We start from the raw sequence: 24,288 nt of genomic DNA on the forward strand, positions 1-24,288 counted from the left end.
GAATTCACAAAGATGATACTCAGAAAGTATCAACATGTTATGGACTGATCTCTTAGAGGAGACACAGATCCTTTCAAGACTGGTAAATAACTGAGAGCTAGCAATTCTCTGAAACCACTGGGTCTCAATCCCCTCTACTTGGCTAAAATAGTAAATATTCCCTTACTTAGCGAAAGAGGAAGAGGAAGAAGAGAAAAGTGGAAGAAGAAGAGAAAAAGGAAGTGGAGGAAGTAAGAGGAGGAAGGAGGAAGAGGAGAAGAAAAAAAATAATATACTTCCTCTTGCTTGGCTGCTGCTGCTGCTGCTGTTAAGTCACTTCAGTCATGTCCAACTCTGTGCGACCCCATAGACGGCAGCCCACCAGGCTCCCCCGTCCCTGGGATTCTCCAGGCAAGAACACTGGAGTGGGTTGCCATTTCCCTCTCCAATGCATGAAAGTGAAAAGTTAAAGTGAAGTTGCTGAGTAGTGTCCGACCCTCAGCGACCCCATGGACTGCAGCCTTCCAGGCTCCTCCGTCCATGGGATTTTCTGAAGTGGGGTGCCATTGCCTTCTCCGCTTGCTTGCCTATTAGAGCTCAAATGGAGACCATACAATGATGAGCAGATAGAAGGGACTGGTCTGATTTGCAGGAAAGAGGCCCCTCTCCCCCCACATGGTTTGAAAATGATAGTGAGGTGATGCCTCATTGTAACATCCTTTATTACTGCATCAGGGCAGTGCTACCACAGTCACATAAACCGTGTCAGATTGGGGGAACTGCAGTTCTTTTCTTCTTGTCCTCCCACTTTGTACCCACGTGGAGGCCAGAGATTAGAACAAACAGGCTGGGGCATAAAATTCATTCAGTCGCTGCCCTCCAAGCAAATGCTACCATTTAATATTTGCTTTGTGCTAATTGAATTCTCTATTTCAATTGACTATTCTAATCAGAAAAGTGCAAGGATACAAAGAGAATGCATTTCTATTTATTTACATGCAGGGATGACATTAATGCACTGCTATTAGCCACAAACACAGATATTTCAAAAAGAACATACTCCCAAATCCTATGGAAACATTGTAGCTCAGGCCTTCAGGCAGCAGGAGGGAAAAAAAAAAAAAAAGGAAAGAAACAATTGTTATTGCATAATAGCCATTCTAACCTAGACCAAACAACAGCAGAGATAGGAAATTCTCAGCATTCTTTCATTTATTTGACTTCCATCTTTTTACATAAGTTGTAGAAATAAAACATTGTGAAATCTCACTAAGTCATTTGGAGAGAAAAAAAAAATCCAAACGCTAGAACATGCACAGAAATAGCAATCCGACTGCACAAATAAACGATAGATTTGCCTGACTGTGTTGAAATTCAATGCAATAAAAGAAAGGCCTTCAAAAGAGATAAGGTTTTAACTGCATCAAAAGATTCTTGTGCAAAATGGATCATTCAAATCCCCAGGATGGCACTTGGCACTAATTAGGTCTGTTAGGTCTTCTGACATCAAGTTCAAGGAATCTCTACTAAAAATTGCAATTTATGAAATACACTTCCAGGCAACCTGAGGCGGCTATTCAGATTTACATTAAGAAAACATGTGGTTTTGTCCATGTCCCTGTGGCAATGTTCATTTCTCATACATTACAAGGAAGCAACGGATATGATTCAAGGGTAGAGAAGGGTTTGTGCAGAAAGGTTAAGTAACTAAAAATATATGTACAAAGTTGCTTCCAGGGAAAGAGGAGGTGGTAGAAAATGATAAATACAAGTTTCTGGAGAATGTAAAGAGAAAGAAGAAAGCTGACGGGGGTCTCATGAAGGGGGGTATTTTACCAAGACAAATGGGATAAATATAGCTAATTAATGTGAAACATCAGTTTCTTCACACCCGGCACCACTGCGGAAAAAAAAATCTACAGCAGAAATTTTTATTTTCAAGCTATGTAGTAAATGGAATGAGGGAAGAGGGAAGAAGGTTGTAAAGCGCATTTGGGTTAGAACAATTGTTTGTTCTTATATTCAATTTTAAGACTGATGATTAAATTGAATACGTCTTTGTAAGTTCGTACATTCATTTTTAGAACGAATGATTAAATAGAATAAATTTTTGTGAGTTCTTATATTCCTTTTAAGGGGTGATGATTAAACTGAACACATCTCTATAAGACACCTACAGGGAAAAAATGAAGCAATTTACCATACTCACAAAAGTTAAAAATAACATACATACAGACATATACAATGACAATTTCAGAATTTAGATTAGCAAACTTCATAGTTCACTTTGTATATTTATTAGGTTTTTTCTGATTTCCTCCAAAATCATGGCTTTTAAGTTTCAAACACTTATAGACATCTCAGCAATAATCTTCAAATAAAAGAACGTTAAAAAGGTAAAGTCTGCTCTGCAAATTTTCAAAAAAAGAAATTTTTATAAAGTTCTACTTACCTGGGAGACTCCACAAACCAGAAACTTCCAGAGTTCTTAATTTTTTCTCCAGTTCAGCCACCCGATTCCCTAGGATTCTGGAAAAGGGGAGAAAAATGGCAAAAGACAGATCAATAAGCATCTGTCTCATCAGCTCTTAGGGCTGTGAGCAGGCTATCTGGGAAGGCTGGTGATGCACTAGTAGAGAGAAAATGTTTTGAGACTTAAGACACGTGCTAAAAACAGTGGTGTATGTGTTTGTGTGTGTGTGTGAGCACGCACCCACGTGCTAAACATACACAGACTCTACTGCAAGTACATATGAAAATATAAAGTGAATGATTTAAAGTGATTTAAACCTTACTAAAGTGTTGCCATTCAAGTGAATCTTCTCCCACAAAGGTAGCTGGGAAGACAAACAATGATTCTATCATTACCCAGGCATCTTACATCATTTCTATTTGGGAATTCCTCATGGCTAAAGCAGAGAAGGCAATGGCACCCCACTCCAGTACTCTTGCCTGGAAAATCCCATAGATGGAGGAGCCTGGTAGGCTGCAGTCCATGGAGTCACAAAGAGTCGGACATGACTGAGCGACTTCACTTTCACTTTTCAGTTTCATACATTGGAGAAGGAAATGGCAACCCACTCCAGTGTTCTTGCCTGGAGAATCCCAGGGACAGGGGAGCCTGGTGGGCTGCCGTCTCTGGGGTCGCACAGAGTCAGACACGACTGAGGCGACTTAGCAGCAGCAGCAGGAGGAGCATGGCTAAAGATGACACTTAATTTTGAATACTCTTACAAGTATCACAACTTGATTCTTTGAGGGTGGATCTGAGTTTTAGAAGCAACCAAGTCGAACAAATAAGATGAAAGAACATGCTTGGTGATGTTACTTCGAGTCAATAAAATAATATCCACCTTCTTAGACCTAACCTATGACTTACGAATGGCCATATCCTTGATATCTAGCATAATGCCTGGTAGTAGTAGGTGCTCAATAAATATATTTCATTAAATAAATGCATTTTTCATAGCTTGTAATGATCTCTGGAATTGAAAAATACACATTTGAAAAACTTTCAGAAATTATAGAATCACTAAAATAATTACACTGCTTTCCAGGATGACTATTCTGATTCACTATGATGTATAAGATCTTGAATGTGTATTTTAACAGATTACTCTGTTTACTTAGAAGCCAAACTTTATCTCTATGCATGAAGAGACCTAAATGTGGCCACATATTTCCCCTCCTTCACTCTACACAAAATTAAATATAGTTGGGAAATGATGTGATAGTCATCTGAAACTTAATCGCTTTTCATTGGCCTGGAAATTGAAAAACCAGTCTTTATCTTTGGGGGATTTTCTTGGCACTGCTGTGCTAAAATGATGTGGAAATCACCTTAATAACAATGTTTCAAAGTCTTTCAGCAGGAGAAACCAGAATGCCAGAATTGTTCTTCTATACTTCTTTATATTCTAGACATAGATGCACACACCCACATACATACCAAGATCTGAATGTGTATATATCTGCATATATGTGTATTGCTTCTAATGCATCCTTATTTTACCTGAATTGACTTGCAGACTCTTAATTAATATTCCCTTTGAGTTCACAGAAAACTCTTTGACGTGACTCTATGTGGTTTTGTTCATCTAGGTACTTAGAGCTTTTTTCTTTTCTTCTTTTCCCTAAGTCTTAAATTCTGCATAGTCTTTATCAATTACTTTCAATTTTCACTCCATTTGTTGGGTCTATTCGGCTTTCATGTCTCTGACCCCTCAATAAACACCTTTCTTCGTAATCTCGCTTTCAATATTTTGCTCAGACCTTCTGATCTGAGCTCCCTTTTCACCAGCTGATGGGTTTGAGATGCAATCACATTGGTGTTCAAGCTGATGCCTGCTTCTTAGAATGATCAGATCATCTGTATGTGGCTGCTTCTTGGAAACAAAAGATAAGGCTTAACTCTTCTGTGTACAATGAAAGATGCCGTCAGGGCAACGCTCAAAGGCGTGGTGAAGAGACATTTGGTTGTATTTTTTCTGATGTTCCTGGATAACGCAGCCACGTCTCCCAGAAACGTGAATTTGCTGGCGTCTGGAACAATCTACTCTCAGGGACCTTGCCTTAGTTTGTCGGTGCTGACTGCTTTTTTTCTTTAGTCTGACACAGGCATCTGATGCAGGGCTGGAGGTAGTAAAATGGACCCAGTAGAAGTTGTGGTAGTAGTAATGGCAACAATAACATCATCAATAACAATAACAACTATTCTATGGTTAACACAAATAGCAATTAATCTTTCCTGAATCCCAGGTCTGAGTCAGAGTGCATGCCAAACATCTACCAAAAGTACACTTTCTTCTCTGACCTGACAAAACTCTGCAGTGTAGACTGTATTTTTATCCTCCTTTTATATATGTGGGCCCTAACAGAGAGGTCAAGCAGTTTGTCTAAGGACACACAGCTCATCCTAAATCTGTCTTTTCCCAACCCCCAGTGTTCTCACCCAGCACCCTCTACTCCCATTAGAAAACAGAGGCATAGAAATTAGTCAGCGTAACCAAAACCACATGCTGGACTCAGCTGGTGATGAGCATGGATTTTTAACCTATGCCTCAGGTAGATTAACCTTTGCCTCCCAAGTTCATGTTCTTAACCAATAACACCCTCACGACACTAGAAAACCAGCATTCACATGCCTAAAGCAAGTTCTCTTTAAAACTATGCATAACTGAAATATGGATGCAGCCACAGCTGGACCTGCAAAATATAACTCAAGATCCTTCAAATGACACATGGTCTTCTAGTTGGCTTCACACTGAACAGATATAGCAGGTGGTCCACTGAATGTGATGTAACACAGCCCAGGGAGAGGAGAGGCTTATTAGAGCCTTCATAGCTGGCAGAACACACAGATCAAGAAAGTAGAAGTAAAAACAGGGTCCGTTCAGTGAAGTTCAACCAATCCAACAATTATTGAGGCTGTAAGGAACAAAGATGAGAAGCTATATCCCACAAGAGCCAGTGGGGATGTAGGAAGCCAAAGGAAGAGTCATAAGAAGGAGGCAGGGGAGGAGGTGACCTTGGGATACCTGAGGAGACAGATGGACGTCTCTGGGAGACAGGAAGATCCAGGAGTGCAAGGATGAGAGTGTATGCTGGGGGCAGGTCTACTCCCCAACGGAAAGAGAGAAGTCAGGAGAACTGGGGACCACAGTGTCACCTGCGTAAAGCAAGAAGGGACCAGAGGAACAGGTGGAAAGGGAACAGGCACCACCTGGCACCAGGGCCATATGGGGAAGGGAGAGAGGGTTCTAGGTCAGGTGGCATGGTCTGTATCATCTTATTCTAGGAGGTGGTCACACAGGATGAAAAAGGCCGCTGAGATGTGCCCAACCCTTGAGAGAGCTGTTACAAGACAGACAAAGGGGTGAAATCCAGAACCCAAGTGACAGGGTTGGAAAAGCAGCCTATGAGAAAGCTGAAGCGGTGAATATAGATGACTCTTCATGTAGTTTAGCAGGGAATCCAAGGAGACAGTCAGGGTAGTAGCTTGAGGCATAAACAGGCTTGAGAGAGGATTTTTTTCTTTGTAAGATGCGGGGTGGGGCAGGGGGGTGGTGTTTAAAATAAAGTTTTTATTTAGCTGTGGCTTGTTTTAGAATAGGGAAAATTTTAGCATATGTCTACCTGATAGCCTAGAAAAAACTTCAAGACACTGGGCTTCTAGATAGGATTTTCAGTAGTAGTTTCTGATAGTAAAACACTGTGTGTGTTAGTTGCTCAGTCGTGTCCAACTCTTTGTGACCCCCTGGACTGTAGCCTGCCAGGCCCCTCTGTCCATGGAATTCTTCAGGCAAGAATACTGGAGTGGGGAGCCATTCCCTTCTCCAGGAGATCTTCTTGACCCAGGGATTGAACCCAGGTCTCCTGCATTGCAGGCAGATTCTTTACCATCTCTGAGCCACCAGGGGAGCCCACAGGGGATCTGCAAAAGACAGAACTAACTCAGGAACTAGCCACCACTTTGCCCTGTCCTCTCTCTCTGGACAACATGGGAAGCAGGAATCCTGAATGAGGGTCTCGGGGGGAGCCTGATCCCTAAAAGAGGAAGAGCTGGCAGTGGCCCCACACAAACTGCAGATAACCTCGCCCCCCACCTTCACCCCAGGAGATCTTCTTTTGAATCTTTGCTCTGATCCAGGACAGCTCCTGCTGCTTCCAAGATCTTGAACTTCCAGGCTACTTACCATTGTCCAGGTAAGGGAGAGAGCAGTGAAGAGTTTTAGGCAAAGCACAGAGGGTGGTGAAAGGCCAGGATGTCCTCACATATAAACCACTGTTGCCACCCCCCACCACCGGCAGAGCGAGGGCTCGTTGGAAAAGGCTGGAGAACTGAAGGTCGTGTTCCATGAGACATGCTCTTAATATTTGCCTCTTCATCATTAACCTGTTTATAAGACACACGAACCCCATCCCTTCTTTAACAATAGCTAGACAGCTGCAAACTCGCAACAAGTACCTCAAGCAAAATGCTTATTAATTGAATATTCTCTCCAATTATAAAGTCCTAGGTTTATTCATCAGTTTGTCAAGCTGGCTCCCATTGGGCCTTCTTAGCGTTAAGGGAGGAGAAGGCAATGGCACCCCACTCCAGTACTCTTACCTGGAAAATCCCATGGACAGAGGAGCCTGGTAGGCAGCAGTCCATGGGGTCGCTAAGAGTCAGGCACGACTGAGCAGCTTCACTTTCACTTTTCACTTTCATGCATTGGAGAAGGAAATGGCAACCCACTCCAGTGTTCTTGCCTGGAGAATCCCAGGGACGGGGGAGCCTGGTGGGCTGTTGTCTATGGGTTCGCACAGAGTCGGACACGACTGAAGCGACTTAGCAGCAGCAGCAGCAGCAGCATTAAGGGAGAGGAGGGTGGGGATGGGCAAGGGGTAGAGGGTGTAGTGCCAGGCAGCGGAAACCCAGTAGGGGGCACACGCTCTTACAGAACAGACACAGGCATCCATTCCTACTGCTAATGCTCCACCTCAACAAAGCCATTTTAAAATTTTAGTTACAAAAGGCTAAATCAAGGGGGATAAGAGCAAGCAGACCAAATTCACATTTTATTCTTAGCCCCCCTCCATCTGTTATATAATTTGTTTTTTTCACATACCCCCAAATAAAACACTTATTGAAAGTATGAAACTTAAGACCCTCAAAGTATTAAAAATGGCACATTAGGTACTTTATGTACTGATATGAGGCAATCTTCAAGATCTATTGTAATGAGAAAAAAGCAAGGTGGAAGACAGTGAAAAAAACTTTTTTGATGAATGCTAGCTACCATTTGTAAAAAGATAAAAAGGGAGAGAGACAAAAGAAAATCTATATGTATATAAAATATATGAGTATTTATGTGTGTCTATATAAATGTATTATATTATACATTTGCTTATATACGTATCCTTGGCAAGGACACATAAAAAATGAGGAACGGTGGTTTCTTCCAGGAAGGTGGATTGGGTGGCTGAGAGACAATGGTTTGGAGATATACTGTTGTTTAACCTTTTAAAATGTGAATCAGATGGTTCAAAATGATTGCTGCTGCTGCTGCTGCTGCTAAGTTGCTTCAGTCGTGTCTGACTCTTTGTGACCCCATAGACGGCAGCCCACCAGGCTCCCCCATCCCTGGGATTCTCCAGGCAAGAACACTGGAGTGGGTTGCCATTTCCTTCTCCACTGCATGAAAGTGAAAAGTGAAAGTGAAGTCGCCCAGTCATGCCCGACTCTTAGCGACCCCATGGACTGCAGCCTACCAGGCTTCTCCATCCATGGGATTCTCCAGGCAAGAGTACTGGAGTGGGGTGCCATCACCTTCTCCTCAAAATGATTAAATAACCGTTAAAAACAAAAAGGTGCGTTAAAGAAACAAAGCCTGCAAAATGAAAACGTCTATCTTTCTCAATAGAAAGCAAGGGTCCTTGAAACCTGGAGATGCGTGTGGTTGCAGTGGGGTATAGTGGGCATGTATTAGGAAATCAGTCCATCACAAGAGATGGGAGTGTCAGCCAGCAGCTTGGGATCATTGAGTTTAGCAGGTGGTGGGACTCAGCTGGGCTTTTCGGTGGAGGCTTGCATTGTGATCAGCACCAAGGTCGGCAGGTAGTGTGCCCAGGTAAACAGCAGAGGAGGCAGGCGGGGGTCTGAGGATCAAGGGTTCATGGGATGATCTTCCTAAGGACAAGATAATGAATGGTCTGGTGGGGAACAAGCAGAGGGAGCAGGTAGGAGATGAAAACAGAAGGGCCCTGGCAAGCATTCAGGAAATATATATTGAGTAGATGAATGCATGCATGAAAATCATAAAATTTAGTGCCCATTTGCACATGAGTATTAAGGGAAGAGGAATAAAGGGTTAGACTAAGTCAATCATCTATTCATTATCAAATAATTATAAGCACCCATTGTGGGCCTAGCGCTGTCCAACGTTCTAGAGAGGATAGTGACCAAAATGGACGAACATTCTGGCCTTGGGACAGCTGCAACACAAGTGATGTGGAAGTTCGTCAAACCTAGGCATTAGGATGGTGGCCAGAACGTGTTAAATATTCTTCAAGTCACACTTTAAGGGGCTGTGTAATATTCTGCCTTATGGATTTACTATAACCTTAACCATTCTCCAGGGCTTCCCTGGTGGCCCAGCAGTAAAGAATTCACCTGCAATGCAGGAGCCACAGGAAATGAAGCTTCTATCCTTGGGTCTGGAAGATCTCCTGGAGGAGGGCATGGCAGTCCACTCCAGTATCCTTGCCTGTAAAATTCCATGGACAGAGGAGCCTAGCGGGCTAAGGTCCACAGGGTCACAAAGAGCTGGACACGACTGAAGCGACTTAGCGTGTACACACGGTACTATTCTCCGATTTAAAAATATTCTGGTTGTTTCCACTCATTTTCACTCTCATAAATGAATCTACAGTGAACCACCTCATGGATAAATCTTAAGAGTATTGTTCTGATTTGTTTCTTTCAGATAAATTTCTAGAAACTGACCCTTTGGGTCAAAGGGCACAAGCATTTTAAAGTACATTAAAACATACTATTATGTTTTATTAAAACATATATTAAAACAAATTTGTATGCAGGTCAGCAAGCAACAGTTAGAACTGGACATGGAACAACAGACTGGTTCCAAATAGGAAAAGGAGTACGTCAAGGCTGTATATTGTCACCCTGCTTATTTAACTTATATGCAGAGTACATCATGAGAAACGCTGGACTGGAAGAAACACAAGCTGGAATCAAGATTGCCGGGAGAAATATCAATAACCTCAGATATGCAGATGACACCACCCTTAAGGCAGAAAGTGAAGAGGAACTAAAAAGCCTCTTGATGAAAGTGAAAGTGGAGAGTGAAAAAGTTGGCTTAAAGCTCAACATTCAGAAAACGAAGATCAGGGCATCCGGTCCCATCACTTCATGGCAAATACATGGGGAAACAGTGGAAACAGTGTCAGACTTTATTTTTCTGGGCTCCAAAATCACTACAGATGGTGACTGCAGCCATGAAATTAAGAGATGCTTACTCCTTGGAAGGAAAGTTATGACCAACCTAGATAGCATATTGAAAAGCAGAGACATTACTTTGCCAACAAAGGTTCGTCTAGTCAAGGCTATGGTTTTTCCTGTGGTCATGTATGGATGTGAGAGTTGGACTGTGAAGAAGGCTGAGCGCCGAAGAATTGATGCTTTTGAACTGTGGTGTTGGAGAAGACTCTTGAGAGTCCCTTGGACTGCAAGGAGATCCAAGCAGTCCATTCTGAAGGAGATCAGCCCTGGGATTTCTTTGGAAGGAATTACGCTAAAGCTGAAACTCCAGTATTTTGGCCACCTCATGCGAAGAGTTGACTCATTGGAAAAGACTCTGATGCTGGGAGGGATTGGGGGCAAGAGGAGAAGGGGACGACAGAGGATGAGATGGCTGGATGGCATCACTGACTCGATGGACATGAGTCTGAGTGAACTCTGGGAGCTGGTGATGGACAGGGAGGCCTGGTGTGCTGCGATTCATGGGGTCGCAAAGAGTCGGACACGACTGAGTGACTGATCTGATCTGATCTGATCTGAAAACATACTAAGGAATGGGTGCTCCAGACTCTAGACTCATTGAATTTGAAGAGCTGAAATTCAGGAGAAACTGTCAACTGAGCGGCTGGAAATGTGGGTCTTGCTCTTGATGGCAAGGTGCCAAGAGTTCTAGGACGTCTGTAAAGAACAGGAAGCAAAGACAGGTCCCCTGAGTAGGGGTAAGAAGATGGAAGAGAAGAGAGGAAGAGGAGGGAGAAGCCTAGGGTGGAAGGAGGAAGAGGAGAAGGGAGAGGGAACGAGGCAGCAGAGAGAGCAGAAGGAATCCAGGAAGATGGTTTTCAAGATGGGAATTGGGATGAAGAGAAATTATAGAAGAAAGAGACTCAGAAAGTGAGGTCTGGGGTACTGGTGACCCTCACAGGAAGATTGCTATGGAAAATTCAGAAGAGGTCTTGGGAGGTATTCAAGCCTGTCCCTGGCATCACTGGACACCTGCTAAAATTCAGAATCCCGACATTCCTTCCAGAACGCCCCCAAATCTGCATTTCTAAACAATTACCCCCTTCAGGTAATTCTACCATAGGTGTCCCCTCCCCTAGAACACACATTTGGGAGGTGGTTGATGAAGAAATAAAGATGGCCTCTTGTTCACAAAGATTGGAGGTGAATGGAACCCTTTTGGGGTGGATGTTTAAAAAGATCTGGAAGGTTTCTGGGTGAAAATGCAGACGCAGCAGGAGGGGCAGAAATTGAAAAGGTTGAAAGAGGAGCTCACAGGAGAGCCAGGCCCCAGAGGAGGGAGCAGGGTAAGGACCAATAGGTCAGTGGGTCAGTGTGTTTCCCAGAGACCAGAGGGAGAGGGTGGAAGACACTGGGGAGCAGTGAGCCTCCGGGCTCTTGATAGGCAGGCTTTGTTTTCTCAGTAAAAGAGAAGCTGAGGCTACCTGCTGAGAACAAATGAGGGCTGAGAAGACCCGAGGAGGTTTGAAAGGGCCTCTGTGGATGCTTCATAGGGAGTTGGCGAGGACAGAGAAGGCTCCTGGGACCACTACCAGCTGCGGAATAAAACAGACCTTGTACCTATTTGAGGAGATCCCCATTTCTTCGTCCTCCCCTGAGGAGCATCTCCATTTTAGCATCTGGCTGTTTCAGTCCTTGGTTAATATTTCTTTTAAAAGAATTTTAAAAAACCTTCTGTCAATAAATCACCCTTGTCATCCCTCTGAGATTGCCCAGACTCCCTCCACTGCTCTCCGCCTTCTTTTATATATATCTTAATCTCCTGTGCTATCTTCCCTTCACTCCCAGCCTCTCTTTTTGCTATTTTGTTTTTACAATACTCTCCATCATTTCACGGTTGCCTCTCCCCTTGCAAACCCCCACCTCACCAGGCCCCCAGTTCCCTGACTGCTCCCTGTTCTTGCTGGAAGCCCAGTCTTTGGGAAGCTGCTCCTACACGGCACACTTTAATTTTGCTTCCACGTGTAGGTCATAAAAGCAGGACTAGCTACGTAATTTGCAGGGCCCAGTGCAAAATGAAACTTCGGGGCCCTCTTGTTAAAAAACAATCAAGAATTTGAAGATGGTGACTGCAGAGCATTAGACCAAGTGCAGGGACCTTCTGAACACTGAGCTGTGTGTGACTGCATGAGTCGCTGGTCCTCGAAGCTGGCTCTATTGGCAACGTTTGTTGCATTGATTTATGGTTTATTCACCATTCTCTGAACACTTCCAATTTTGCTTCTGTCATCTCTACATGCCACTTTAACTTGCTTGATTTTGTCCAATGTAGTTAACATGTTTATAGTAACAGAAGAAGACATGCTCTCTTAGATATTATTCCTTTTCACCGTCTTTTTTTTTTTTTTTTTTTTTGCTGATTTGGAAAAATGGCATGAGACTCCGTTCCAGGCCCCGTAGGCTTGTAAGTTGATGCTTTGGTGTTTCTACTCTCAGAGCCCCAGAAAGCCGTGCCATGAGGTTAAAACGGCATGAGGAGGTGAGTTCCCTAGAGGAGACTGGAGATTAAGTTAAGGTTAAGTTCCCCAGGCACGTATACCATCAAAATCAGCCAGGCAACATGCATGGCTTGGTGAGTGGCTCAGACTAAGCATTCAGTGAGGAATAGCCGGTATTCTCTCCTTGTTGATCCAGGTAAGCTTCCCTCTAGATTCGAGGGTTCTCCTCTCCTTCCCTTAAGGCTTGCAGCCCACCTGGTTGCCACCTGGTTGCCTGCTGACAGCCATCGTCCCACCGATCTCCTGCCCACCCTGCACCCCAGGGTCTGGCCACCTACTTGTTGGTCTGCCTCTGGTGCTGGATGACCATGTTTTTCTCATGGATCGTCTCCAACAGGGCTGTTGCCAGAGATTTCAGATCAGAAATGGACTGTGGAGTAGCTGGGAGACTGCACCCGTGATCCTCAGATAACAGATCCTGAACTAGGAGGGATATAAAATTACATCTCAGTCTTAAATCCTTCTGGAATGATCAAATGCAAACCAATGTTACTTCTTCCTGGACAACGAAGCTGGGATCAATTCCTGACTTCTATGTGCTACTGTGTTGTAATTGAAGAATCCACTTCAAGTGTCAAAAGTAAAATGAAATAAAAATCAGTGTGAGAATTAAACAGAAAGGAGGAGTCCTTGTGGACTTCTGCAACATTTTTTTAAAAGGTAATAATCTATAACCCTGTATGTGAGAGAGCAAAAGAGACACAGATGTATAGAACAGTCTTTTGGACTTTGTGGGAGAGGGAGAGGGAGAGGGTGGGATGATTTGGGAGAATGGCATTGAAACATGTATAATATCATATAAGAAACGAATTGCCAGTCCAGGTTCGATGCAGGATACAGGATGCTTGGGGCTGGTGCACTGGGATGACCCAGAGGGATGGTATGGGGAGGGTGGTGGGAGGGGGGTTCAGGATGGGGAACACGTGTACACCCATGGCAGATTCATGTTGATGTATGGCAAAACCAATACAATATTGTAAAGTAAAAAGAATAATAATAATAATAAATAAATGATAAATGGTTAAAAAAAGGTAATAATCTTTTGTATTTTTCTAGTAGTTTATACTTCAAAATGCTCATACTAATTCGAGACTTCAAATTTTAAAAAGAACCTGGAAAATGTTATTTATTCCCATTTCATGGACAAAAAAGCAAGGTGCTGATGGATTAAAACCATTAGCTGACGGTTACCTTCTTTGAGGTCTATTCATTCAGCCACCCTTCTTCACTCTTTCTTATCTGCCTGTTATATGCCTAGCATTATGCTGAGAACTGGGCTGTGGTGCATATGCGTGCTTAGATGTGTTCAACTCTTTGTGACCCCATGGACTGTAGCCTGCCAGGCTCCTCTGTCCATGGAATTCTCCAGGCAAGAATACTGGAGTAGGTAGCCTTTCCCTTCTCCAGGGGATCTTCCCAACCCAAGGATCAAACCCAGGTCTCCCAGATTGCAGGCGGATTCTTTACCAGCTGAGCCACCAGGAAGCCCAAGAATACTGGAGTGGGTAGCCTATGCCTTCTCCAGCAGACCTTCCCCTGGGAATTGAATTTGGGTCTCCTGCATTGCAGGCAGATTCTTTACCAACTGACCTATCAGGGACCGGAAATTTATTTAATTATGCTGGACATTTATGTTGTTTTCAATGTTTTTTTTCCTTATAATTAATGAAGAAGAACTTTCTTAAAGCTAAGTGCTTACATATGTCTGTAATCATTTCTTATCGGCTCAAAGGGGATTGGTTTAAGGCTTTTTGTAACAGACTGCCAAATGGTTCTCTAGAAAGTTTTGGCTGGCTGACTGCTCTGCCAGTGTGCTTGAGCTTGGCTGGCATTCCCCACAACAGTGACAGGACTGGGTCTCAACATTCAGAGATGTTTGGCTATCAAGGGTATACACAGCTGTACTTAGATGGGCTACTCCACATTTCTATAGAATACTGTAGTCTTCTCTTTAAAAATAATTCTAGGGTGTCTTTTCTAGTTGAGGGGGAAAAAAAGGAGTTGCTTAGGCAGGCTGGATTCAGCACATTTTTTTTTTTTAATTCACCATATCTCTTATGAGGACTACCACGTGATCCTTGCTGGTCTGCGTTGCCAACAAGCCCAAAACAGGCCAGCCCAGCACGGCCCACTTGAGGCTCATGTTTAAAACTGAATCCCCAAATATTAAGTGTCAGAAGCAAGCGCTCTGCTATTTATTCCCCTGACTGTTCATGGAAGATCATTATTTTTCATCGGAATCGACAAGAAGAAGGAACAAGATTGCAATCAATAAAAACTTCTTTGAAAAAAGGCATGCGTGCCATGATAAAATGATTTCAGTAGCTAGGAGACTTTTCTAGTCTGATCTCAGAGGCCACAAAAAGGAGAAATTCAATGAGGATGGAATAGACACTTGGGGATGCTGACCTGGTGATTACAGAAGGGAAAACAATCCAGAAAGGAGAGTACAGTTAGATGAATAGATGCAAATGGGGCTCAGTTATTGGAGGAACCTTCATTGCAGCAGCTCTCCAAGCAGGGTACCCAAACCAGCATTGCATCAGCTGGGAACTTTTTAGAAATGCACACTCTCTGGGCTTACCCTAGGCCCACTAAATTGGAAACTCTCAGGCCAGGCCCTGTGATCTGTGTTTTAATAAGCCCTCCAGGCAATGATGATGCAGGGGGAGGTTTGGGGGTGACCACTCTAAGGATTGGGCTTCCCAAGTGGTGCTGGTGATAAAGAATCCACCTGCCAATACAGGAGATGTAAGAGACACAGGTTTGAACTCTGGGTCGGGGAGATCCCTGAAGGAGGGCATGGCAACCCATGCCCTCCAGGCAGTATTCTTACCTGGAGAATCAACATGGACAGAAAGAGCCTGGTGGGCTATAGTCCCTGGGGTTGCACTGAGTCGGACACAACTGAAGTAACTTAGTATGCATGCATGCACACTCTAAGGATCATTTTGGTTCCTAATTCACAAACTGAGATGTGGACCCACAGCACCAGCATTCTGTGATCATACATGGTCCCTCCCAGAAAATGACCCTTACCTTGCTTTGCAGACAGGACTCCAGTCAGAGCACTGCTGCTGGATTTGTTCTGGCCTTTTGAGTTTTTCCGTCTCTCAAGAGCATTCTAAGCAGCATTGGGAGAAAACAAAAACCTCTGTCAGAAAAGCCAATAAAGGAAAAATACCTAATTCCGGTAGATGCATCCTCCCCTCCAGCACACAAGAACTCTTTGCAAACTCTAAATGCTGGCCTGACTTTCAAAATTCAGAGTCCTTGCCAAAGAGTTCTGATTTTTACGGACCTGGTAAAGAGTTTTTTTTCAGTTGGTGCCCAGCATAATTACAGCAATTACATCCTCCTATATATAGAAGATACTCAATGCATATGCGTTAAATTAAATCAAATCTGAAACAAGAACTCAGTCTAATGTGTGAAGTCACTAGTTATGGAAACCCCTTCTGAACAGACATGAGATAGAGGCTGGGTTTAACTTTCGTGGAAGAACTGAATAAATGATGTTAAGTGAATGCATACACAAGTTTTTTAAATTACGTATTAATTATACAATGTTCAGAGCTATGTGTATATATAGATGGGTATAAACTCAAGCCTGGCCCCCACAGAATGGAAAAGGAAGGACAGCATAGAGACTTCCGAGAATAAAGCAAACGTCAAAAGTCAGGAAAATGAGCCGGCTCTCCCCAGCATCTAGACGGCTGTAAACCTTCACCCTCAGGAAGAGAAGTCAATCTAGTTTCAAAGCAGAGACACCCAGGAGATTTTGCTAATTAAAACACTTACAACTAACATCTGCAGAAATAGATATTATCTAACTGATGGTGCTGGAATTAGACTAAATAACAGTGGGGAGAATTTAAACATTCCGTCCTCTCAGTGTGACATGAACACTATCGTTTAGATTGTGATTTCCCGATCATTGTTTCCTCATCGCTCAGAAATCATTGTCTTATGGATGATTAAGAGACAAAGCATCTGATCACAAAACACCGTACAGAAAAGCTGGAGAGGAAATTCAGTTTCATATGGACCGAGGCTGTAAAGTGGTTGCAGCCAGATTCTGCTGGTCTCAGTGTGCCCTGTCCAGGTAATAGAAGGAGCTCTTGCAAAACCTGTTTCTGTTGTGTTTGCTGCTTGGGGGCTTAATTCTCACTGGTGCCTCAGTTTAAGCATTCTTACTGCACTATCTGGAGGGCAGGCAAGCACTAGAATATCTTTGGCACATAAAAGAGAATTAAAATAGAATGACATTTAGATGTACAATCGTGAATCATCACCCTCACTGTCAGAATCTTCTACCTTGTATTTGGCAATGTTAGATTTCAAGAGGTTGACCTCTTCGTGAAGTTGCTTTAATCTCTCTTGAAGGTACCTGGAAAAGAATACGTACAACTAGAAAGAGTTTGGGAGCAAAATAAAAACCATACACTCAACAATAAGGGGGAAAAAAGGAAAACCACACACCTGAAGAACCACCTTTTACATATAATGCCTTCCTCCACCCAAAAGAGGTAAAGTGCATCTTGGTGACCTCTTCTTAAATGGATGCGATGAAGGTCAAATATTCCCAAGTCACCTAAACCTCACTTCAGAACAGCCCTCTGCAGAGATCCCCTAAGGGGTATCAGCACAGTTTTCAAATAATTCTCATTAAGATGAATTCCACTGGGAAGCAAAGCAGGAAGAGGCGACACCAGACACGCTGTTAAGTTAGTCATATTCAGACACGGAAATTTGCCTCCAGGAAAAGAAACAGCTAAGGGAATTCCTCAATTTATTTTCTTATTCTTTTCTGTCTTCTTGATAGCAATAACAAGCAGCTTCCACTGTTCCCTACCCTTCTCACCCAACCAGAGAAGGCAGGGAAAGACTGCACGTATGTAGCCTGTGAGCATTTGGTTGTTCTTTTCGTACTTTGACAACTAATGGGTGACATTAATATCATTGCTTTAGAGTTGGGACTTTCCTTTCATTGTAAGGCAATTTTATCAAATGTAAATAGGGCTGCAAATAACTCCCAGCCTGCAGGCAAGTGGAGGGCAAGCACCCTATGACTACAGGCCAGGGCCTGGGCACTTGCCTGTTCTCCATACACAAGGCGTCCACATCAATGATACGGTTCTCATGGCCACTGAGGATGTGGTTCAGCTCCTGGTTGAGCCTCTCGACTTTGTCCTGGTAGGAAGACCGCTCTTCTTTAACATCCTGAAGCTCATCCACAGAAGCCTGTAGGTCATGCTCCAGAGACTCAATCTGAAAGCAAAGGAAGCGCCCTTACTTAAGGAGTTCTGCAGACACTGGCTTGAGGGTTAGAGAGGGAATCGTCTATTTTGCTGACTGACTTTTAGAGAGCTTATTAATGCCAGCCACCTTCTATAAAACCATAAGCGCCACTATGATGAAAGCTAAAAACAAGGAGATGGCTTCTAGCCAGTCACTTACTATATCCAAGATGAGACAGACATGGCATCTTGGAAGCACAGAACTTCTTGCTTACCAACTGCAGCCTGCCCTAAAGCCAGAGGCTCAGAGAGGGCAAATCCAGACATTGATAACAGCAGCCAGTGTCTTACAACTACATACTTTTTTAAACCACTCTAGACCCAGAAATCTTGTTCTGTTCTTCAAAATCACTTAATAAGAGAAGAAAAACAAAGTTGAGGCTCTCTAAGCTGCTCCCTAACTAGGGCTTGGTACCTGTTAAGATTTAGACTAAAAAGCATCGCTCAGTATTTCAGCTGAAACTTGCAAATTAAGGCCAGTTCATCACGTTTGTTCGCTCCCTGTCTCTCCTGGGTACAGGGGATGTTTCTTGCTATGTTCAGAACAATGACACCCAAAGTAAGACAGCAGATCTGCTCGAAGCCAAAAACAGAAGAGATCGCTTAAGAACTTAGCAGAGAACGAAGGCAGTAAATGCATTCCAACTGTATCCTTCTTCCTCCTCTGACCACATCCCAGACACCCCCACACTCTCGGAGAAACAGGGCACAGTCTACTCTTTTCTGTGTCGTGCCCAGCTGTGCGAACACACCCCCAACTCTCACCCCCAACTCTTAACAGATGTTGACGATAACCTGTTCCTTTGCTCTCTCCAGCTGCTGAACCAAATCTTCACGCTCATGGGCTGCAAAGTGCCGCACGCCAATTTCTTCGTCTCCCAGCCTCTGTTTGGCAATTGTCATCCTCAACAGCTGCATTTTCCATTGGTAGGAAAAGAAGAGGGCGAGAGAGAGTGAAAATGAATAGATCTAAACAAAACCCCAAGCCTACTTAGACAGAAAGTGTTGGAAGAAAACATTTTTCAAGAAATACTGGGGAAAGGCACAAGACAAAGAAATTTCTTACCAATATCATTAATTCAATTAAAAAAATTCATATTGTATTCTGTACAGGCATGCCTAAACACACATGTCCATGCATTCACCTATAAGGCTAATGGGAACACAGGGCTAGGCATCTGAAGATGGATGTCCTGTGTAGCCCTAACACAGTGAGGGAAAAAACTCTGGGTCTCTTTTAAACTTAGCAAAGTGTAAAAAAATGATAACACAATGTTGCAAAGAATCTGCTAAGATGGGCAATCTCCCACATTCTTGACATTTAGGCTATGATATATTTGGGGTCCTTATTTGAAAACTAGTCAGCTGAACTGCACAAATATTTATTGTGCAACTATTGTGAGCAAAAGCATCATGAGGATCAGCAGACAACGTTACAGGCAGGTGGAACAGCTTGTACAAAGGCCTAGCAGAGGATACACCGCACTTAGTATACAGATGGCCATGTTTGATGGAATTCTCATTTCAAAACTCAAGGATTTTATCTTTGTATACCTGCATAAAGCAAATTTACTTGTAGCCTTGGAATCAACATTCATGGTGCTTTTGCATGGGTGGATGCTTGCATGCCCAGTCACTAAGTCATGTCTGACTCTGTGACTACAGTCACACTAGACTCCCACTAGACTCCTAGCCCACTAGACTCCTCTGTCCATGGGATTTTCCAGGCAAGAATACTGGACTGGGTTGCCATTTTCTCCTTCAGGGGATCTTCCCAATCCAGGAATCGAACCTGCATCTGTTGCATTGGCAGGCAGATTCTTTACCTCTGAGCCACCTGGGAAGCCCTTGTAGGTGGATATGGGCAAAAAAATGCAGAGTTGCAAACAATGGGAAGTGTCCCACAGGAAAGTTCCCAGCTAAGATCATTATACTTTCTTGTTTCAGCTCATATTATAAACAAGTGACCTTTTCATGGTCTCATTTGTGCCCCTTTTCTTCCCTCACATTTTTGCACCTTCTCTCACTGTTTTGCTGTTTAAGAAGGCCCCCTGAGCTGTGCTGGAGTGTTGTTTGGTGTTTCTGAGCACAAAAGGTCATGATGTGCCTTACAGAGAATATCTGTGTGTTAGATAAGTTTCATCCAGGCACGAGTCACAGTGCTATTGGCTGTGAGTTCAATGGTAAAGAATGAACAATATAAGTTAAATAAAGTTAAACAGAAACGTGTAAAACATATATTGATCAGGTGACAAAAGTGTTGTGATGAGAGGCTCAGAGGAACCTAATCTCCTACTTCCCCTAGGAACAATGGTTCCGTATTCCCTAAATCAGTGTTTGGAGGGATTTTAGAGAATGTAACTACAGCAAGTGTCAAGCACTGGCTATACTTGGGGGAGAATGGAGTTTGTGTCAGAACTGGTTAATTCACCTGAAAGCTGATAACGTGAAAACACAAATTCTTGACTCAGGACTTTCAGAACCCCAAGTGAGTGAAAGACAAACAGCTAACCAAATAAGAAACACTTTCAGATCAAAGAGTCTAGGAACAGGAAGGCCTGTGGCTTTTTTTTTGGCATGAGGCAACCAGCATGCCACATGGCTTTGAAAGCAGGGTGCTTTTCCTTGTATGTGAAAAGCCAGATTGACAGCCTGAACTTTAAGTAATAAAACACCACTGTGGTTTCCCATTCACAGTACGCTTCGCCGAACACTTAATTTAGAATCACACAATTATGTTTGCTTAATGCCAATTAATTATTAAACATGTTTATTGAGGTCTGACAGCCATAGAAGAGAGTCATCTTTTATATACTGGATGCCTGTTAAGCTTCAATAAACATGTTAACAATCATTTGGTGTTTAATGTGCATACAATATCGGCTATTAAATCTCAGGGCTGGGCTGGATGAAACACTTATTTTTAAGAAGTGAGGCCCAAGTTGGTAATAGCTGGATCACTGGTTGAGTCTGACACTCAATGTTCAATTGGCTGAAGGGGCCCAAAGGGGCCATGAGAGCAGGGACAGAAGCCCCAGGGAGACTGCTCTTGTCCTCTCAGCTAATAGCTCACAGGTTCTGGAGTCTGCCTGCCTGGGGGCTGGTGTCCTGGGGCCAAGTTTGAGAGCTGTGCAACCTCAGGCTTATGCCTAAACTTCTCTTAGTATCTTTTACTGTAAGAGTACGACAGCAACAGTCCAGCTTTTTACTCTCCAGAGTGCCTGTAACTGTCGGGCCCAGAGTAGGCTGCACCCAAATGTGCCTCAATGCCATACTGATTATTTTGAATTAAAGTTACTTAAGAAATGGCCAAGAGGGACACTTGGCCCTTAACAAGAGGGACTCTGATCCTCCTTTCTATCACCCTGAGAGCAGGAAAAGATCTCTCTCATGTGGAATGGACTTGTAGACACAGAGTGGGAAGGAAAAGGTGGGATGAACTGTGAGAGTAGCATTGACATATGTACTACCATGTGTAAGAGAGCGAGTGGGAAGAGGCTGTATAGCACAGGGAATGCAGCCTGGTGCTCTGTGATGACCTAGAGCAGTGGAATGGGGATGGGGTGGGAGCGAGGCTCAAGAGGGAGGGGACATACGTAGAGCTGATTCGTATTGTTGTATAGCAGAAATGAATACAACATTGTAAAGCAATTATGTTGTTGCTGTTGTGTTGTATCATTGTTGTTTAGTTGCTCAGTTGGGTCTGGCTCTTTTGCAACCCCATGGACTATAGCATGCCAGGCTCCTCTGCCCACGGAATTCTCCAGGCAAGAATACTGGAGTGGGTTTGCCAGGCACTCCTCTAGGGGAATCTTCCCAACCCTGGGATCAAACCCATATCTCCTGCTTGGCAGGTGGATTCTTTACCACTGAGCCACCTGGGAAGCCCAAAGCAATTATATTCAGATTAAAAAATAAATGTAAAAAATCTCTCATTCGAAAGGTGTACTCCTTGCATCTGAAGGTAGAAGGACACCCTTACTGTCAGAGGTAGGGAATTCAGGCAAGAAACCAAAATCTAAACAAACTCTGTTACTGCTTCTATTTACTACCCTAAGTCAAAACTCAGTTTATATTTTTCACTAATTGGGCACCCAAAACCTAAGGTTCTCTCTTCTGTCAATTCCTCCCAAATATATTATTTCTTTCTCTGAAAGTATAAAAGTTATCTGCTTTGGTCACTTCTTAGATCCCATGTCTGAGAGACCAGCATGAATTTCAAAGATGTCTCTTTTTCTTCTGCTAATCTGTCTTGTGTCCAACCACAAGACGTCAAGAGAGGTGGAGGGGGCAATTTCCTCTCCCCAATACTGAGCATGAAGTCAGAGTGAAGTTGTATTAAATGAGAATTTAACTTATGGCAATTCAAATTGATGTGTCCAGTTTCTGAAAAGATGAGGGGGAAAACCAAGGGGAAGAAGAGCAGGATGAAGAAAAGGGGATGGGAGAGATAATAATTTTAAAAATTGGTGGCTCCCCCCACCCCTACTTTCAATGTCCCAGACTGAGGGCAAGGTGAGAGAGAGACTGATGATGCATTTAGGCAAAATCATATTGTTCATGTTTATAAGTAAGACTGCTGTTTAGGAGCTTGCATGGCCATGTGCCTGAACATTATGGGCAACTTAAGGGAACTTCAGGGCGAATTTCAGCCAGACCCAAGTTTTTGCCTCTTACATGCTGATTTTAGAACCTAGTCCCACGTAAGAGAAGGTATTTCTCTACCATACTTAGCACAGCCCCAGAACATAAACAGTGCTCGATCAATGTTAGCTTCTATTACAGTCATGGCTGTGACCACTGGTGTCCCCCTCCACGTGAGGTTCCCCACACATACACTCACTGGGGAAGTCCCAATTTTCTTCCAAGCTGGAGGAAAGTGAGCTGCCGAGCCAACGTTATCTGTAGACCACAGGCAATGGGGTTGATTTCCCACCTTGGAAGCTGTTAGAAGCAACTGCTCTGAGCACTTAATTTCCTCCAATGGGACTATTGAAACTGCACAGCCAGCCTCCCTGTGCCAACCCTCGGAGTGGACCAGTGCCCTGAGAGGCGCGTGCATGGCCATCAGGAGACACGTCCATTTGCTGATTTAGATGGAAATAAATGCTTATGAATGAATTACGGGTGTGAGTCGTCCGCTTATGGATGAGGTGCAGCTGCAGCTGAGATGTGGCTGAGGGACAAGACCGCAAAACGATGTGGCAAACGGCTCTTGGGCGCCCTTCCCCCACCCCGACGACAGAGTTTGACTCCTCTGCCAAAGCCCTGCTCAAACTCGGGTGCCAAGAAGGCCCCCCAGTCGGAATGACTCACTTCCTCCTTGATCTCTTCTCTGGCTTCATCCCTCAGAGCCCTCAACAGCCTCTCCCTCATCTTGTTTTCATTTGCCTGAATCCATTTTCCCCAGCTCACCAATGAGTCATCACCAACTCAATGGACATGAGTTTGAGCAAACTCTGGGAGATAGTGAAGGATGGAGGCCTGGTGAGCTGCAGTTATGGGGTCACAAAGAGTCAGACACAACTCGGTAACTGAACAACAATTTTCCCCAGTAGCCAGAGGCAGGAGCAGCTATTATTCTCCTGGTGTTACCTGTGTTCAGCTCCTGCATCTGCTCATTCTAGTCACGTGTCCTCAGCTGTCACCTAACCTTCACGGAGCCCTGGGTGACATCAGTGTTTTTGAAAGTGGGGACTGTCTTAGTTTGTTCAAACTGCTATAACAGACTGCCATACACTGTGTGGCTTATAACAATAAACATCTCTCCTAATTCTAGAGGCTGGGAAGTCCAAGATGAAAATGCTAGCAGATTGGGTGTTTCCCGGTTCATAGAGGGCTGTCCTTTGGCTGTGTCCTCACATGGTGGAAGGGCTGAGAGAGCTCTCTAGGGTCCCTTTTACAAAGGCACTAACCGCATGGATTAGGGCTCCACCCTCATGACTTAATCATCTCCCAAAGGCCGAACCTAAAAATATCACCACACTGGGGGCTAGGCTTCAACATATGAATTTTGTGTGTGTGTTGGGGATACAGCTTATAGTATTCCACCCATGATCACCCCCAGATTCATGTTCTTCTCATATGCAAAATACATTTACTGTATCCCAACACCTCCCAAAGAATTAACTGATTCCAGCATCAACTCTAGAGTCTGAAGTCCAAAGCTTCATCTAAACCTCACCTTGTTTAAATCACCCATGAGTGAGATTGGAAGTGAGATACATCCTGAGGCCAACTCCTCTCCAGCTGTGAAATGCAGAGACCTAGCAAGTTATGTGCTCCCAAAATACAAAGGTGGGACACAGGCAGGAGAGACATTACCATTCCAACAGGAAGAAACAGGAAAGAGGAAAGGGTGACAGGTCTCAAGTAAGCCCCAAACCTAACAGAGCAAACAACATTAAATTGTAAGGCTCAGGACTAATCCTCTTTGGATGGATGTTCTACCTTCCAGCCCCACTGG

The 24,288-nt window shown here is 43.7% G+C and overlaps 1 protein-coding gene across 3 annotated transcripts in view; it reads right to left on the reverse strand.

Moving 5' to 3' along the window:
* The window catches only part of CCDC149 (coiled-coil domain containing 149), a 119,581-nt gene that overhangs the window by 15,562 nt on the left and 79,731 nt on the right, over positions 1-24,288 (reverse strand). For 2 of the 3 annotated variants that reach the window (XM_019962529.2, XM_070791239.1), the window contains exons 5-11: positions 18,618-18,734; positions 17,621-17,793; positions 16,840-16,912; positions 15,562-15,646; positions 12,801-12,945; positions 2,432-2,508; positions 1,040-1,072 (exon numbers count right to left, since the gene is read on the reverse strand). In XM_019962529.2, coding sequence (XP_019818088.2) covers positions 1,040-1,072; positions 2,432-2,508; positions 12,801-12,945; positions 15,562-15,646; positions 16,840-16,912; positions 17,621-17,793; positions 18,618-18,734 — 703 coding nt within the window. The remainder of the gene's footprint in view (positions 1-1,039; positions 1,073-2,431; positions 2,509-12,800; positions 12,946-15,561; positions 15,647-16,839; positions 16,913-17,620; positions 17,794-18,617; positions 18,735-24,288) is intronic. The other variant, XM_019962530.2, reaches the window with a different exon arrangement.

The sequence above is a fragment of the Bos indicus genome, chromosome 6 (genome assembly GCF_029378745.1).
Source record: "Bos indicus isolate NIAB-ARS_2022 breed Sahiwal x Tharparkar chromosome 6, NIAB-ARS_B.indTharparkar_mat_pri_1.0, whole genome shotgun sequence".
Classification (NCBI taxonomy): Eukaryota; Metazoa; Chordata; class Mammalia; order Artiodactyla; family Bovidae; genus Bos; species Bos indicus.